The sequence below is a fragment of the Mytilus galloprovincialis genome, chromosome 7 (assembly GCF_965363235.1).
Source record: "Mytilus galloprovincialis chromosome 7, xbMytGall1.hap1.1, whole genome shotgun sequence".
Lineage (NCBI taxonomy): Eukaryota > Metazoa > Mollusca > Bivalvia > Mytilida > Mytilidae > Mytilus > Mytilus galloprovincialis.
The window spans coordinates 85,497,096-85,515,044 of NC_134844.1; the positions used below are offsets into that span (position 1 = coordinate 85,497,096).

Consider the following 17,949-nt stretch of genomic DNA (forward strand, 5'->3'; position numbering starts at 1 on the left):
TGTACTACTTTCTGGTATGTGCTTTCTGGCCGGGCCCGAATTAGTGGTGTTACACCTTAAATTTTTTATCAGGTTGAGATCTATCTGCCCTGAAATTTTCAGATGAATCGGACAACCTGTTGTTGGGTTGCTGCCCCTGAATTGGTAATTTTATGTAAATTTTACTGTTTTGGTTTATTATCTTGAATATTATTATAGATAGAGATAAACTGTAAACAGCAATAATGTTCAGCAAAGTAAGATATACAAATAAGTCAGCATTACCGAAATGGTCAGCTGACCCTTTTAGGAGTTATTGCCCTTGATAGTCAATTTTTAACCATTTTTCGTAAATCTTAGTAATCTTTTACAAAAATCTTCTCCTCTTAAACTACTGGGCCAAATTAATCCAAACTTGGCCACAATCATCATTGTGGTATCTAGTTTACAAAATGTGTCAGGTGACCCAGTCAACCAACCAAGATGGCTGCTATGGCTAAAATAGAACATAGGGGTAAAATGCAGTTTTTGGCTTATAACTCAAAAACCAAAGCATTTAGAGCAAATCTAACATGATGTTAATTTGTTCATCAGGTCAAGATCTATCTGCCCTTAAATTTTCAGATATATCAGACAACCTGTTGTTGGGTTGCTGCCCCTGAATTGGTAATTTTATGGAAATTTTACTGTTTTGGGTTATTATCTTGAATACTATTATAGATAGAGATAAACTGTCAACAGCAATAATGTTCAGCAAAGTAAGATTTACAAATAAGTTAACATGGCTGAAATGGTCAATTGACTCCTTCAGGAGTTATTGCCCTTTATAGTCAATTTTTAACCATTTTTCGTAAATCTTAGTAATCTTGTACAAAAATCTTCTTCTCTGAAACTACTAAGCCAAATTAATCCAAACTTGGCCACAATCATCATTGTGGTATCTAGTTTACAAAATGTGTCAGGTGACCCTGCCATCCAACCAAGATGGCCGCCACGGCTAAAAATAGAACATGGGGGGTAAAATGCAGTTTTTGGCTTATAACTCAAAAACCAAAGCATAAAGAGCAAATCTGATAGGGGTTAAACTGTTCATCAGGTGAAGATCTATCTGCCCTGAAATTTTCAGATGAATCGGACAACCCGTTGTTGGGTTGCTGCCCCTGAATTGGTAATTTTAAGGAAATTTCGCTGTTTTTGGTTATTATCTTGAATACTAATATAGATAGAGATAACCTGTAAACAGCAATAATGTTCAGAAAAGTAAGATTTACAAATAAGTTAACATGACTGAAATGGTCAATTGACCCCCTAAGGAGTTATTGTCCTTTATAGTCAATTTTTAACAATTTTCATAAAATGTGTAAATTTTTACTAACATTTTCCACTGAAACTACTGGGCCACGTTCATTATAGATAGAGATAATTGTAAGCAGCAAGAATGTTCAGTAAAGTAAGATGTACAAACACATCACCATCACCAAAACACAATTTTGTCATTCATGAATCTATCTGCTTCTTTTGTTTAATATTCACATATATATACCAAGGTGAGCGACACAGGCTCTTTAGAGCCTCTACTTCTTTTTTCATATTCAAGTTTCGCATGGATATACCTATATGGCTCAATATCTTTAATTGTTTTTACATAGGCGGTAATGGTAACGTTTTTTCCTGTAGCTCAGTCCATATCGTAAACTTGGATATGTATGATAGCTCGTTCAAAGCTGTGACATTTTCACATATGTGGTTAAATTTTCGGGGTACGAAGTGAGATCACTTTTTCCGTAAATTAGCAAACCCCGAACATCCTTTTGTGATGCGGCTCCTTGTGGTAAAATATCCCCTTTTTAACACAATAAGTTCTTTGAAAATTTAATACTTTGAACACATTCAATAGCTCCATAGTTTTTACACATTTATTCTATGTTCCTCTACTTTCCTAATCACCACAAATAATTAAGTTCAGTCATTTGTTAAAAATAGAAACATGTCCAATATCACTACACAGATATTTTTTCTTTACACGTGACTTTTGAGTTCCTCATTTCGAGGCGCATTAGGGATGTTGTCCCATATTGCAATCCCTAGTTCTGATTTTTCCAAATATTTTTATGTGATCTTCATCGGTATGACATTCTGAATAAATCTGTGTATTTTTGTCCATTTCTGAAAAAAAATAATGTTGTTTCAGCACTATAAGGCAATGACACTTTTATCGCTATATTTATTTATTTTGAATACAAAGTGTATGCATAATTAATTTCTTACAGTATACCTTCAATAGTCAAAAGAAGGACAAAACATCTGAATGTAACCTTTAATTACAACACACAGACCCTGTTAAAGCATTCAATAAAATTTTCTGGTGCCTAAAAGTGCATTTTGACAGAGAAATTATGCAAAAATGAAGATTTCATAAAAAAAACACCAAAATACTTAATTATTCTAGCCAGTGGAAACCTGGTATTTTATACTGTAGAAACCACTATAAACTACTGTAAAAGTCATTTGAATCATATAATTAGAGTGCAATGAAGTGCAAATTTTCAAAACTTGTTCTTTCACATAATTGTATTTGAGAAAAAAATGTTTTTTAAATGTATTTCAGTGAAAATCTTTTATCAGTGAGATATCTGCATGAGGTTTTAAAGGAAACATTGTGACATCACACGTAATATGGCGTCATTAAATAACGACATATCAAAATAATGCTAATTATAGTTTGCAGTGTTACATGAGGAACAGTTGCCGCAAGGTTTAACTTGAAATATGGAGTCGAAAAGATCAGTAACCAAGCATTTTCATTTAATGCAAAGACCATAGCAACAGTTTTCATATCGGTATATTTTTAACATACCGACTGTAATTTGAATTGCATAAATACCATAAATAAACAATTTAGAGCTTGCCATATAAAAAAAAATGCTTACCAGTTATTCAGGACTTTTTAAAACATCTAGTTTGTCATCTCAGGTTAAAAAGTAATGATATGTCTGGAACTGAAATAAGACAAAAAAATTACTCAGGCTGTGTTATTATTTGGTTTAGATACATAAGTATTATTGAGAGAGCAAAAATCAAATTGTTGAAAGTTTTATCGCAAAGAAAGATAAATGCTTCTCCCTTGTGGCTTATCAACCTTCATTTAAATCTTTTATATTAGAAGCAACGAGTGGTAGCTAACTAGCTTAATAGTTGAAAAGGTGCAGCAATATTGTTTTCAAAAGGTTTGTTGACCCTCCCCCTTTTTCACTGAGAAAAGACAATATCTTGTGATTTGCTAGTGTGCGTTACAAATAATAATTCATGATTTCTTTAATACATGTACATGTTTGTCTCTTTATTAACTGCATATGATATCTACTGACCATGGGTCAAATTATTGGATAAAAGCACATGTGATGATGTATTTCACTTTACTCGTATGAAGTGTGTCATCTCCCTTGATTATCAGTTATTCCTGTAAACCGGAGTGATAATTACATAAGAAAGACTGTATTGTGTCATGTTTACTTACAGCTAAAACTATTATGTTAGTTCATGCCTTTTTCAATTCATAAACAAATTCCTTTCGGATCTCTCGGGGGTGTAAACAAAGTTAGAATTGTGCCTAAAAAAAGTGTTCAGCCCCGTGCCTGTTATGCTTTCTAAAAGCGAAAATTTCATTGAGTATCTGCTGGTATTTATCTATAATGGTTATCTAAAATCATCTGGGATATCTAGGTATAAATAAAAAAATACTTACCATCATTTTCACAATTTTCCCGGGTGAACAAGGTGAAATCATCCATAGATCACTCTGGAAACTTCTGATTAATCTTTTTGTAAATTGGCTCAATATCTTTAACTGTTTTTACATAGGCGGTAATGGTAACGTTTTTTCCTGTAGCTCAGTCCATATCGTAAACTTGGATATGAATGATAGCTCGTTCGAAGCTGTGACATTTTCACATATGTGGTTAAATTTTCGGGGTACGAAGTGAGATTACTTTTTCCGTAAATTAGCAAACCCCGAACATCCTTTTGTGATGCGGCTCCTTGTGGTAAAATATCCCCTTTTTAACACAATAAGTTCTTTGAAAATTTAATACTTTGAACACATTCAATAGCTCCATAGTTTTTACACATTTATTCTATGTTCCTCTACTTTCCTAATCACCACAAATAATTAAGTTCAGTCATTTGTTAAAAATAGAAACATGTCCAATATCACTACACAGAGATTTTTTCTTTACACGTGACTTTTGAGTTCCTCATTTTGAGGTGCATTAGGGATGTTGTCCCATATAATATATATGCAAGATGTTATTTTATTCGTACAAACATTAACATAAATATATGCATCGGTTGTGATGGTGCAAAAACAAATTCCCCCAAAACAGCTATTGAATAAAAAAAACAATGATTTTGAAGTGGATATTCTATTGTTTCAAAACACACAAAATTATTGCCATGGATACAAATTTACTCTAATTGTAAATTGTGCTTCAAACTGGCATTGAAAATATAATTACATTCAAAATTATAACTTCGAACCAAATATTTATTTTTAATCATAAGTTATACTTATCAAATAATAATGTAAATAAATTATTTGAAAAATAAAACACAATAATGTAAATAAATTATTTGAAAAATAAAACACAATAATGTAAATAAATTATTTGAAAAATAAAACACAATAATGTAAATAAATTATTTGAAAAATAAAACACAAAGAGTGAATATGACGCAATTCTCCGGAATCTTCTTTGTGAAGGTGGACGGTAAGAAAAGCAGGAGAAAAACACATAGAAAAGGAGTTATTTATCAGTATCGTACATAGCTTACCATACATAAGGTATGTGTTGTTAACTTCATTTGGCTTAAGCCTTGGGCCAAATCTCCAAAACGTATTCGATTGTTTTCTCTCAAACCAATAAGTGTTAAAAACTTGACCATTTGTGTATTTCTTGGGTAATTCTCTACCATATCATTCCATTCTGTTTCTTCCATTTCAAGATGAAGAGCTAAATCATGTATCATGCGTGTCTCACAATTAACAGACAAACGAAGCAACTCTGTGTTACTTGGGATCTGAGATAATGCATCTTTGCTCAAACCTTAAATGTATAAATAAGAAATATATATGACAATTCTTTACATATACACTACATAAACATACAGGTTTAACAACATATGACATATTAATACAATGATAATTATCATATTTCCTAAGAGTATGGTTAAACCTGTTCTTATAGTAAGATAAACCTCCCATGTGTCTGTGATACAAAAAAGAAAATTTGTTTTCATGGAATTACATATTAAGATACAAAATGTCTTCTGAACTGAAATTTACTGATAGCTTCTTATTTTATTGTGAAATTTTAACCATGTTAACTGAATGCACATTTGATTGGTGGATTATGTACGCACAGAAGGTAATGCTTTCTTTTTTGACATCTGGTATCGTTCCCCTTTGAGTGCCAGAGATTTTCTTATGATTTAATTTGTTCCAAAAATTCCAGTAATCAGCAATTGTCTCTAATTTAAAGCAGATATATAGTTCCTATATAGGACTGTTTTAAACGAGAAAACAAACTTCATTCAATTTTCCACTTAAGTATTATGCATAAATATGTATGCATTAACTGTAATGATAGTCCACACTGACAAAATGTCACATTTGGTGACTATTTTGGTATGTATATAATATGAAATAAATCAATGTTGCAAAATTATTCTCTTTTTGTCTTTGAAAATGTTCTATGAATTATAAATCATATGATTACAATAACAGATTGACCAGTAGGGTTGGATACGACCGATGCATATACAGACGACAGATAGTCTGTTCAAATATAAGTATTATTGATTCCCTCCCATATCTAGCCTTTGAGGGCAATTTTTTTAGTTTCAATGTATATTTTCAGCATTTTTATGTTATTTTCAGTGTTTTTCTTTTTAAGATCATATGAGCAGTTTGATGTCATCTTCAAAGTTATTTTTGGTTAGGATCATAGCAGGTAGATCTCACAAATTCGATTTTGTATGACCAAAAACAAGAAATTTGTTACAAATATCATTCCTATTTTTGTAAAACAAATTCATTGTTTAATGAAAATATGTAGCTGACCAGTGAATTGGGATTTGAATTTGGTATGAATCAGTGTCTAATAAAATCAACAGTTAAGAATTTTAATATGTTGTATCATATACAACTAAGGTATGCATGGGGGTTAACACCTTAGTGCTCTGATTAGTTGAGTCAGATAGGGATGTATCACTGATATATCATGTTAATGCATTATCATCTTCTTTAGGTATTATTCTATCAATAACAAAACACAAAACTAAACACTATAACTATATATACCTGTACAATCCGGATCACACTGCTTTTGTTTCTATTAAAGGAAAACAATATTTAATTGTTAATTCAACATTCACAATAAACTGCACAGAAACTAATTATAACAAAGCATATAATAAACACAACAATTTGGACTTTTAACAGTAACTATGACCCGAATATGTCTGTAAATAGCTTATTAGCTAACTGCAAACCAGAGAGCTGAAATGAAATACAATCAGGTAATCCCCCTACCCGTGCAATGTAAGTTATGTCTTGAAATGTTTTGACTAATTGTACACATACTAGTATACATGTATTTAAATCGATAAAACGTTTCCTGATGTAAAAGCCCGAAATTTACAAAATGTAATAATTTGCAAAACTGCCGTTGGTCAGAGTAATCTCGGACTATGCCAGACAAGCTTGGGTGTTTCTAGGACACCCTACTGTTTTTATCGCAAAAATCTCTGACTTCGAAATACTGTCAAACTGAAACTCCCTATGCTTCCATGAACATAGAGATCAGCAGTACAGGGTTAGAACTTAAGACTTTGGCAATTGTAGCCCACTGCTTAAATTTTGTAGCCCATATATAAAGTCCTATACAAGGAAAGCAGAAATTTGACAAATTGTACACATACTAGTATATTTAAATCGATAAAACGTTTTCTGATGTTAAAGCCGGAAATTTACAAAATGTAATAATTTGACCTGAAGAAACATGTTAAGTTAATCGCATCTTTGTTTAACTTCATTTGTTTGCTTTCCAAAAAACAAATAATGATTTTCTTTTCTGTTTGTGTCCTCATCACATGCTATAATAAGATAATTAGAGTGTGTCCATGGTACACATATGCTTCACTTGCATTATCATTGTATGTGTTCAGTGGACCGTGAAATTTGGGTCAAAACTCTAAATTCAGATTAGAAATTATATAGGGAACTTGTTTACTAAGTTTTATGTTGATTGGACTTCAGCTACATCAGTGTATTGTGGTAAGGGAAATGAAGTGATTTACAAAATAATTTAATTTTGGATGTAACACGTCTTCTGATTGGCTGACATTATTTTGTTATGAGCCCATAGACATAATTTAGTCATGTGACCGTGACGTCATCAACGTTTTTTCATGGTTTTCTACGGTTTAAAATGGAATTTAGAATTAAATTATAAGAAATTACTGTAATATTTTTTCTGTCTATTCGAAATAACAAAAAATATGGTGCACACTGTTAAATAACCCGCTACGCGCGTTATTCAGTGTGCACCAAATTTTTTATGTTATTTCTTCATAAACAGAAAACATATTACAGTCATTCCTTAAAATAAATTACATATTCAATGTTAATATACAAACCTGTTCCTGGTTCCAAACCTTCCAGTTGAGTTTAATGTTGTCACCATGGTTACAAATGCACTCATCAGTTTTTAAAGCAATCCTTTCTTCTGGAATGTAACAGATAAATCTAGAGCAGGAATACTCAGTGTGGAATGGAAGTTGACCTCTAACTTTTTCGTGGACAGTGGACTGATAAAATTCTGAAATCCTCTCCAATGTTACATGCAAACATTCTCTGATACTAGTGGCTATCTCAGGTACTATCAGGCCCTTGGAGCGCTTGTGGACTAGGTACAGTAAGATCTTATTTCCTTCTACACAGACAATGATATCATGCTCTTTATCAAATGATAACCCAACAAACCCAGAAAATATAAGTTTCCTTCCACGGTATTGCTTCAATGTCCACATACTGAGACATGCGCATATGAGACGATTAGGTAAAGCTGGAGGTATAATGGTTCCGTTAAAAACAAAAGCCAAACTAACAGTCCTCTCTGGTGTACATTCTTGTAACAAGAAATCTGTATCATTTCTTTGGGTAAGCATACAGGGTACAAAAAATTGTTCCACTGGTAGCCGACTTCCTGTTTTTGTATCATATCTACGCTGTTCAGATACGATATCAAGGTGTATCAGCATATCGAATATGTACTCTTTAAATGGTAAAATTCGACAAAATTCTTCTTGCTCCCAAATCTGATAGAGGTCTACTTTTTGAATCATTCCATTTTCAGACATCTTTTGGAAGGTTTTTCTTGTTTTAACTTCTTTTGGCCAGAATTCAACATCTATGAAAATGAAAAAAAAGATCAATCTTATGACTTGAAATCAAAGTAAAAAATATACTTGTATTTTAAAAAAGGTACTATTTATCTAAGCTATGAAAGGTATATATGGCTCACCTAGGTCACGAACGGGAATACAAACTTATCTTAATACTTCAAAAATAATGTCCTATCTTAGGAGTAATTAACTTTCCTTATGACAGGCATTTGATGATCAAAATAGTATCCTTTCTCATTTGGAAGAACGTTATCCCATTAAACATATTAATATTCTATATTTAGAAACTATGAAATTCTAAAGTTATACTTATACCTTTATGATTATGAAATATCTGTTTCAGTTTTGCAATTATGTTTTTAGAAAACATAAGTTAAAACAGCCATTTTCTCCAAAGTTTCAAAAACATAATAAAACAATTACCTATAATTTAACAAGAAGGCCGCTGTGAATAAAAAAAAAGATTAATTTTGACTAATTGCTTAATAAAAGGTTCTTACAAACCAACACAAAGATAAGTGAAGGGTACCATTTAACAGTCCCCAGTGCTCTAACTGGTAAACAATATTTTAGTTAGTTGTTTTTTTACCAGGAATATAATTACTACTCAATGAAAATATATACAAACCAGTAATGAAAGATCTCATAACTTCAACCATAAGAAGGGGACTTATGATAACGTTATCCCTCAGCTGTGGGGTGTCAAAATAGACAATCTTCCCTAGAGAATGCTGAAAATGTAGGAAATCGGTCAGATGTTCAGCAGACAGGACAGACACCTCGCTGATGGCATTTAATTCTTTAATTTCAGCCAATGACATAATTTGTTTCCCTTCTGCCACCAGTTCAGCGATCTCAAGCTCCAGTGGAACACATGCGTTCGGCATCCTTTCACCCCAACATGGGTGATTGAATGTAAGTTCTGTAATTGTATTCTTCAGAACTTCTATTTCAGGGTCAGCTTGATCTTTGGCATTGACAAATATTAGAGGCCTAAGGACCAGATGATGTTGTCCTTCATGGTCTTTAAACAACTCCTCAATTCCACTATAAAGCTCTTCACGTCGTGTCTCAACATTCTCCTGTAAACATAAAAAGTTGACAGATAAATACACAACCGGTAAATACACAGTTAAGATCCTGTATTTCATACCATGATGTATATGCATCTTCAATGGCGGCATATTCTAACTTCAATATAATCTGATTTATCTCAAATTTAAAAGTACATACTACTCTTACAGGTCAATTTTATTCTTTCAACCTAGATCTCATACTTTTAAAGAACATTACATGTCTTTTCAAAGATGTTAGAGGAAAATGTATTTGAAAGTCAAAACGTAATACATATGTTAAAGAGTTGGTGAAATCAAACAAGAGGCTCTCAAGAGCCTCCCTACTGAAAATGTACTTGGGATTCCAGTGGGATACCATTGGGATTCACTTGAATCCCAGTGGGGGAAAAAAATCCAGTGGAATCCCACTGGAATGTTTTGGAGTGTCAGTGGAATCCCAATGGGAAGTTTATCCCGATGGTATCTCAGTGGCATTTCCACTGGATTATTTCTATATTTTCCAGTGGAAATTTGTACTTTGTCATTCCTAATTATCCCACTGGAATTTGGACATGTGTCTTTTATAAATATATAATTCCAGTGGGATGTTGGACTTGTAGAATTTTCATTATAAAAAATTTCAATAAATTTAGCTGATAATTAAATGATGATGGACCTGAAAAATGTTATGTGTTGCTATTTATATATGTACATTTAAACATGTATAAAGTGACTAGAATATATATACTTATTTCACTAACAGTATTTAAGACAATTTAATTTTGAATTTTTCAACAAAGGAGTTGCAGGTAATTAAAATTTATTTATTTTCAAGTACAATTAATTATTAAGTCTATCTCTATATTTAGTTAAGTATTATATCATGATTATACACAAATATTATTTCCAAGCAGTCTCTTTCTTATCAATTAGTAATAGAAATGTTATGTGCCAATCTGTTTTCAATTTGCCTCTGTGAAATGGACAGGAAATGATATGTACACACTCAATGGGGCCCAATGAAGGAGACCACATGTCTTTGTATATTTCTCTTAAATTTCTACAGTTCAAAATATAAAAATAATAGATAAAAGTTGGTAAATATCATTTATTTATTATTATATATATCAGATATTTAAGATTTAGGTAATTTAATAGTATGATTAGGAAAACATTGCAAGGAATCAAACAACTCCCTATAGATACAACCCCAACACTGGTCAGATTCAAAATTTGAACTTGCAGCCATTACAAGAAAAGATGTCTTATTTATCTTGACCAAAATATGAATTTTACCATGGATGTAGAGTTGTGGACTAAAATTTAAAAGAGCCAAAGTTATATTCTATTGATATTAAAAAGTGAAGATGTATTTTTTTGATGACATGACTATTGGATTTGTGAAGATTGATGTTTTCATATTTTTTGGATTAAATCTTCTGGTAAGTACAAATTATGAATAAGTATTTCAACCTTTTTGAAAATTATGAAACTATCATTTCCTTCAAATAAATTGTGACCATGTAGGATCAAGAAAATAACTATAAGACCATGCATTTTTTGCATATACATAATTACTATTGGATTGTCACAGTATGACACATGACTAATATATCTTTAAGACAATCTCTTCAATAAAATATTATTCAATAGTAGCTAGTTTTCGCAAAATTGGAGATCTGTAGTATGATTGTAATAATTTAATATATATAGAGACATCTTTTCCAAAAAAGCAAAAAGTATTATCTTTTAAAACTTAATTAGTACATATGTACTCAATTATCATGATTGTGGATCAAATTTGAGATTTTAAAAATGGCAAGACATACATGTTAATATGGGCCTATGATGTTAGAGTAAAATAAAAGACCAATACAAATCAAAGTAAAGAATAACCTATACACTTCACTTGCATTTCCAAAAAAAAGACAATAAACTATTTAAGACATGAAAAAATAACGTGATTGATCTGCTGTTTTCACTGGAATTTAAAATAATTTCACTACACATATAGTGTTGAAGAATTTTAATCCATTTAAATTTCTCTGGGTTTGCATTAAAATCCCACTGGAATTATTGAAATTTCATTGGGATCCCATTGAAATTTCAGTGGAAATTGCCCAGAATCACACTGGGATTTTAAAAATATCACTGAGATTCCACTGGAATCCAAGTGGGATTTTTGAAAAAATATCACTGAGATTCCACTGGAATCCAAGTGGGATTTTTGAAAAAATATCACTGAGATTCCACTGGAATCCAAGTGGGATTTTAAAAATATCACTGAGATTCCACTGAGATTCCACTGGAATCTTCTAAAAATCCCGACAAAATTGTCCAGTGGAATTCCAGTGGGAACCAGTGGAATTCCCAAGTGAGATTTATGTGGGATTTCAGTGGAATTCCACTGATTATTTTTAGTAGGGCTGAATCGCTCACCTTAATTCTTTTGGTTAAATCTCTCTTCAATGATTATTTTAGCTTTTCAATTTATTTAAATGTTTTTTGGATCGTCCTATTTTCTTCAAAAGCCAAAAAGTAAGTCAACATGATGAACAAATTGTGAAAAAAGTCTTTAAAGGGCAATAACTCCTTAAGGGGTCAATTGACAATTTTGGTCAATTTGACTTAATTGAAGATCTTACTTTGCTGAACATTATTGCTGTTTACAGTTTATTTCTATCTATAATTATATTCAAGATAATAAACAAAAACAGCAAAATTTCCTTAAAATTATCAATTCAGGGGCAGCAACCCAACAACGGGTTGTCTGATTCATCTGAAAATTTCAGGGCAGATAGATCTTGACCTGATAAACAATATTACCCAACGTCAGATTTGCTCTTAATGCTTTGGTTTTTGAGTTATAAGCCAAAAACTGCATTTGACCCCTATGTTCTATTTTTAGCAATGGCGACCATGTTTGTTGATAGATCATAACTTCGGATACAATGTACAAACTAGATACCCTAAGGAACATTCAGTTAAAGTTTGGAAGTATTTGGCCCAGTAGTTTCAGAGGAGAAGATTTTTGTAAAAGATTACTAAGATTTACGAAAAATTGTTAAACATTGACTATAAAGGGCAATAACTCCTAAAGGGGTCAACTGACCATTTCCGTTATTTTGACTTATTTGTAAATCTTACTTTGCTGAACATTATTGCTGTTTACAGTTTATCTCTATCTATAATAATATTCAAGATAATAACCAAAAACAGCAAAATTTCTTTAAAATTACCAATTCAGGGGCAGTAACCCAACAACAGGTTGTCTGATTCATCTGAAAATTTCAGGGCAGATAGATCTTTACCTGATAAACAATATTATCCCATGTCAGATTTGCTCTAAAGGCTTTGGTTTTTGAGTTATAAGCCAAAAACTGCATTTGACCCCTATGTTCTATTTTTAGCAATGGCGACCATGTTTGTTGATAGATCACAACTTCAGATAAAATTTACAAACTAGATACCCTAAGGAACATTCAGTTAAAGTTTGGAAGTATTTGGCCCAGTAGTTTCAGAGGAGAAGATTTTTGTAAAAGATTACTAAGATTTACGAAAAATGGTTAAAAATTGACTATAAAGGGCAATATCTCCTAAAGGGGTCAACTGACCATTTCCGTCATGTTGACTTATTTGTAAATCTTACTTTGCTGAACATTATTGCTGTTTACAGTTTATCTCTATCTATAATAACATTCAAGATAATAACCAAAAACAGCAAAATTTCTTTAAAATTACCAATTCAGGGGCAGTAACCCAACAACGGGTTGTCTGATTCATCTGAAAATTTCAGGGCAGATAGATCTTGACCTGATAAACAATATTACCCCTTCTCAGATTTGCTCTAAATGCTTTAGTTTTTGAGTTATAAGCCAAAAACTGCATTTGACCCCTATGTTCTATTTTTAGCAATGGCGACCATGTTTGTTGATAGATCATAACCTCGGATACAATTTACAAACTAGATACCCTAAGTCACATTCAATTAAAGTTTGGAAGTATTGGCCCAGTAGTTTCAGAGGAGAAGATTTTTGTAAAAGATTACTAAGATTTACGAAAAATGGTTAAAAATTGACTATAAAGGGCAATAACTCCTAAAGGGGTCAACTGACCATTTCCGTCATGTTTGACTTATTTGTAGATCTTACTTTGCTGAACATTATTCCTGTTCACAGTTTATCTCTATCTATAATAATATTCAAGATAATAACCAAAAACAGCAAAATTTCCTTAAAATTACCAATTCAGGGGCAGCAACCCAACAACAGGTTGTCTGATTCATCTGAAAATTTCAGGGCAGATAGATCTTGACCTGATAAACAATATTATCCCATGTCAGATTTGCTCTAAATGCTTTAGTTTTTGAGTTATAAGCCAAAAACTGCATTTGACCCCTATGTTCTATTTTTAGCAATGGCGACCATGTTTGTTGATAGATCATAACCTCGGATACAATTTACAAACTAGATACCCTAAGTCACATTCAATTAAAGTTTGGAAGTATTGGCCCAGTAGTTTCAGAGGAGAAGATTTTTGTAAAAGATTACTAAGATTTACGAAAAATGGTTAAAAATTGACTATAAAGGGCAATAACTCCTAAAGGGGTCAACTGACCATTTCCGTCATGTTGACTTATTTGTAGATCTTACTTTGCTGAACATTATTCCTGTTCACAGTTTATCTCTATCTATAATAATATTCAAGATAATAACCAAAAACAGCAAAATTTCCTTAAAATTACCAATTCAGGGGCAGCAACCCAACAACAGGTTGTCTGATTCATCTGAAAATTTCAGGGCAGATAGATCTTGACCTGATAAACAATATTATCCCATGTCAGATTTGCTCTAAATGCTTTAGTTTTTGAGTTATAAGCCAAAAACTGCATTTGACCCCTATGTTCTATTTTTAGCAATGGCGACCATGTTTGTTGATAGATCATAACCTCGGATACAATTTACAAACTAGATACCCTAAGTCACATTCAATTAAAGTTTGGAAGTATTGGCCCAGTAGTTTCAGAGGAGAAGATTTTTGTAAAAGATTACTAAGATTTACGAAAAATGGTTAAAAATTGACTATAAAGGGCAATAACTCCTAAAGGGGTCAACTGACCATTTCCGTCATGTTGACTTATTTGTAGATCTTACTTTGCTGAACATTATTCCTGTTCACAGTTTATCTCTATCTATAATAATATTCAAGATAATAACCAAAAACAGCAAAATTTCCTTAAAATTACCAATTCAGGGGCAGCAACCCAACAACAGGTTGTCTGATTCATCTGAAAATTTCAGGGCAGATAGATCTTGACCTGATAAACAATATTACCCAATGTCAGATTTGCTCTAAATGCTTTGGTTTTTGAGTTATAAGCCAAAAACTGCATTTGACCCCTATGTTCTATTTTTAGCAATGGCGACCATGTCTGTTGATTGATCAAAACTTCGGATACAATTTATAAATTAGATACCCTAAGGAACATTCAGTTAAAGTTTGAAAGTATTTTGCCCAGTAGTTTCAGAGTTGAAGATTCTTGAAATAGTTTACGACGACAGACGACGACAGACGACGACAGACGACGATGGACGCCAAGTGATGGCATAAGCTCACTTGTCCCTTCGGGACAGGTGAGCTAAAAAGATATATATCCAAATCTGGACAACGAATCACAGACACTAGTCTCAGATGTTTTCCCCCCTATATACCTTTATATAACACAAGGTACTTCACTTGCAATTTTGAAAAATATCATACGTTGATGAAATTCTATTAAAAATGTTGTGTCTCGGCTGTCAACGCCACTTAAACTGTCAATCGTAATTATTTCGTCAACCTACACAAAATTGGCAATACACGTCTCGCAGTAAATGATTAATTATAAAAATTGTTACAGAAAAAAACCGCTTAGTTAGTTTTCGTATGAATAGAACTTTTCATACAGTTAGTGAAATTGTATAATATAACGTGAAAAAAATCTAACAAGTGTTGTTTGTGGTATGTCTTATAAGTTACAAATTTTCCCATGACGTCAATGTCTTGCAGACTCTCTCTTGACTTTACATATGAAATGAAACAAGATCAGATAACTCCGAGAATCATTTAGACTTTCCCATAGAATTGACCAATCGGAAACCGAGATATACAAGGAGACGTGACACGTTTATTGCCAATTCTTCAGCGGTTTGCAAAATTATTACGATTGACATACTTTGTGGGGTTGACAGCCTATAAAGCGGCATATTACGGAACTTCGTCACCACCTGACATTTTTCTAAAATGCAAGTTAAGTACCTTGTGTCATATTAAGGTATATGGGAAATTTTTTTCTGAGACAAGTGCCTGTGCAACTAATGCATTCAAACGATTCTTACTTTATTTTGAAATAAGTTTATTTTTTTATAAGTGCAACTTAAAGTTAAAAAAAATCCAGACAGGGGAGTTAGTCTAGAAGTGCATAGTTTCTTATTGACAACAAATTTTAAAATTAAACTGACTTAAAAAACAAACTTGAATATTTCAACTGAGCAATTGTTTTAAGTCATTAGACCATGATTGAGAGTGGCAGGGCCAATAATATCCATAGAAATGAGATGTATCAAATTGAATAAGGAATATCTTTATCTATTAGTGGTTTTTCATAATTATCTCCTATTCTGTTTAAAGGCCTTGTAATCTTATCTTTTGTGTATTGTGTGAGTGTAAGTCAAAAGGGATCTTGTTCTTTCAATCGTGTAGTTTCATACAAAATGGTTTAAGACAAATGAATGATATCATTATGTAAGCACACAAGCTCTTATGAGACAGTTTTTACACTTCGTCAAGTGTTTCAAATGGCAATAACTTACTACCATATAGCTGATATTAGATCACTCACCCTTGGTACTTTGTCCTTGTGAGTGGCAACAAACAAGATCTTTGGAATGCCTGCATATACAATCTTGCAGTAGGTCAGGATGGAATTTACCCAATATTGCAAGAATACTGAAAAAAAATCAAAATCTGTGATACAAGAAGTTTAAAGAGGGGCACAAGATACTAGAGGGACAGTTAAACTCATTAATAAAACATAAAATGACAATGTCATGGCTAAATAAACTAGACGCTCTCAAGAGCCTGTATCGCGCACCCGACTCTACTTGGGTTTTTGAAATCATATAAAAAAAGATAAAATTTGGCTACAAATTAACAACACTTGGCCAGCTCCTGATTATGAAAGGAGTATTCATGCTATGTTTGGTTTCATTCAATTCAGTGATTCTCTAATAGAAGTCATTTGTATGCATTTCCCGTAATGTATTATCTTAAACCAAGTCATCCCACTGGCGGCCATCTTGAATGTTGGATCGGCGACACAGTAACAACACTTAGTGAGCATTTCATAAGGAACATTCATGCTATGTTTAATTTCATTCCATTCAGTGGTTCTCTTAAAAGAATACATTTTAGTCCTGGTATCTATGATGTGTTTATTTACAAACACTGGGATAATGCCATTGCTGGTGGAGATTTCTTTCCCCTAGGGTATCACAAGCCCAGTAGTTTTTGTGCTGAAATGAATTGTCATTGATATGGTTATATTTATAAATTTACTGTTTACAAATTTTTGAATTTTTTGAAATACTAAAGCTTTTCTACCTCAGGCATAGATTAGCTTAGCTGTGTTTGGCAAAACTTTTATGAATTTTGGTCCTCAATACTCTTCAACTTACTTCTTTATTTGGCCTTTTTAACTTTTTTGGATTCGAACGTCACTGATGAGTCTTTTGTAGATGAAACGCGCATCAGGCGTATATATCAAATTTAGTCCTGGTTTCTATGATGAGTTTATTTACAACCACTGGGTCGATGCCACTGCTGGTGGAGATTTCTTTCCCCGAGGGTATCACAAGCCCAGTAGTCAGCAATTTTTGTGCTGACATGAGTTTTCATTGATATGGTTATATTTATAAATTTACTGTTTACACATTTTAGAATTTTTTGAAATACTAAGGCTTTTCTACCTCAGGCATAGATTAGCTTAGCTCTATTTGGCAAACATTTTAGGAATTTTGGTCCTCAATGCTTTTTCAACTTCGTTCTTTATTTGGCCTTTTTAACTTTTTGGATTTGAGCATCACTGATGAGTCTTTTGTAGACGAAACGCGCGGCTGGCGTATATACTAAATTTAGTCCTGGTATCTATGATGAGTTTATTTACAACCACTGGGTCAATGCCACTGCTGATGGAGATTTACCCGAGGGTATCACAATCATCAATTTTGGACCCTTAAGACCTCAATGTGGACCAATTTGATAACCGGTCCTAAATATTAAAATTCTAAATAAATGGTTAGATTCACAGTGTTCTAGGATTCCCATTACCCGTTACCCGGGGTAAGTGGATTAGGACAACGGGTAAGTCATTTTTTAGCCTTTGTCACCCGGTGGTAAGTCAATTTTCAAGTTC

The 17,949-nt window shown here is 32.5% G+C and overlaps 1 protein-coding gene and 2 long non-coding RNA genes across 3 annotated transcripts in view; all 3 read right to left on the bottom strand.

Annotated features, from left to right (window-relative positions):
• Nucleotides 1–17,949, bottom strand: part of LOC143083889 (uncharacterized) — a 197,658-nt gene that overhangs the window by 100,761 nt on the left and 78,948 nt on the right. The gene's annotated exons all lie outside the window — the stretch shown is intronic.
• The window catches only part of LOC143083886 (uncharacterized), a 62,804-nt gene that overhangs the window by 22,298 nt on the left and 22,557 nt on the right, over nt 1–17,949 (bottom strand). The window contains exons 6-10 of the mRNA XM_076260263.1: nt 16,378–16,484; nt 9,071–9,524; nt 7,675–8,447; nt 6,338–6,368; nt 4,810–5,081 (exon numbers count right to left, since the gene is read on the bottom strand). Coding sequence (XP_076116378.1) covers nt 4,810–5,081; nt 6,338–6,368; nt 7,675–8,447; nt 9,071–9,524; nt 16,378–16,484 — 1,637 coding nt within the window. The remainder of the gene's footprint in view (nt 1–4,809; nt 5,082–6,337; nt 6,369–7,674; nt 8,448–9,070; nt 9,525–16,377; nt 16,485–17,949) is intronic.
• Nucleotides 1,882–3,602, bottom strand: LOC143083890 (uncharacterized). The gene is made up of 2 exons (XR_012980925.1): nt 2,910–3,602; nt 1,882–2,145 (listed from the first exon to the last, which is right to left on the bottom strand). It is a non-coding gene; the product is annotated as an uncharacterized LOC143083890 (long non-coding RNA).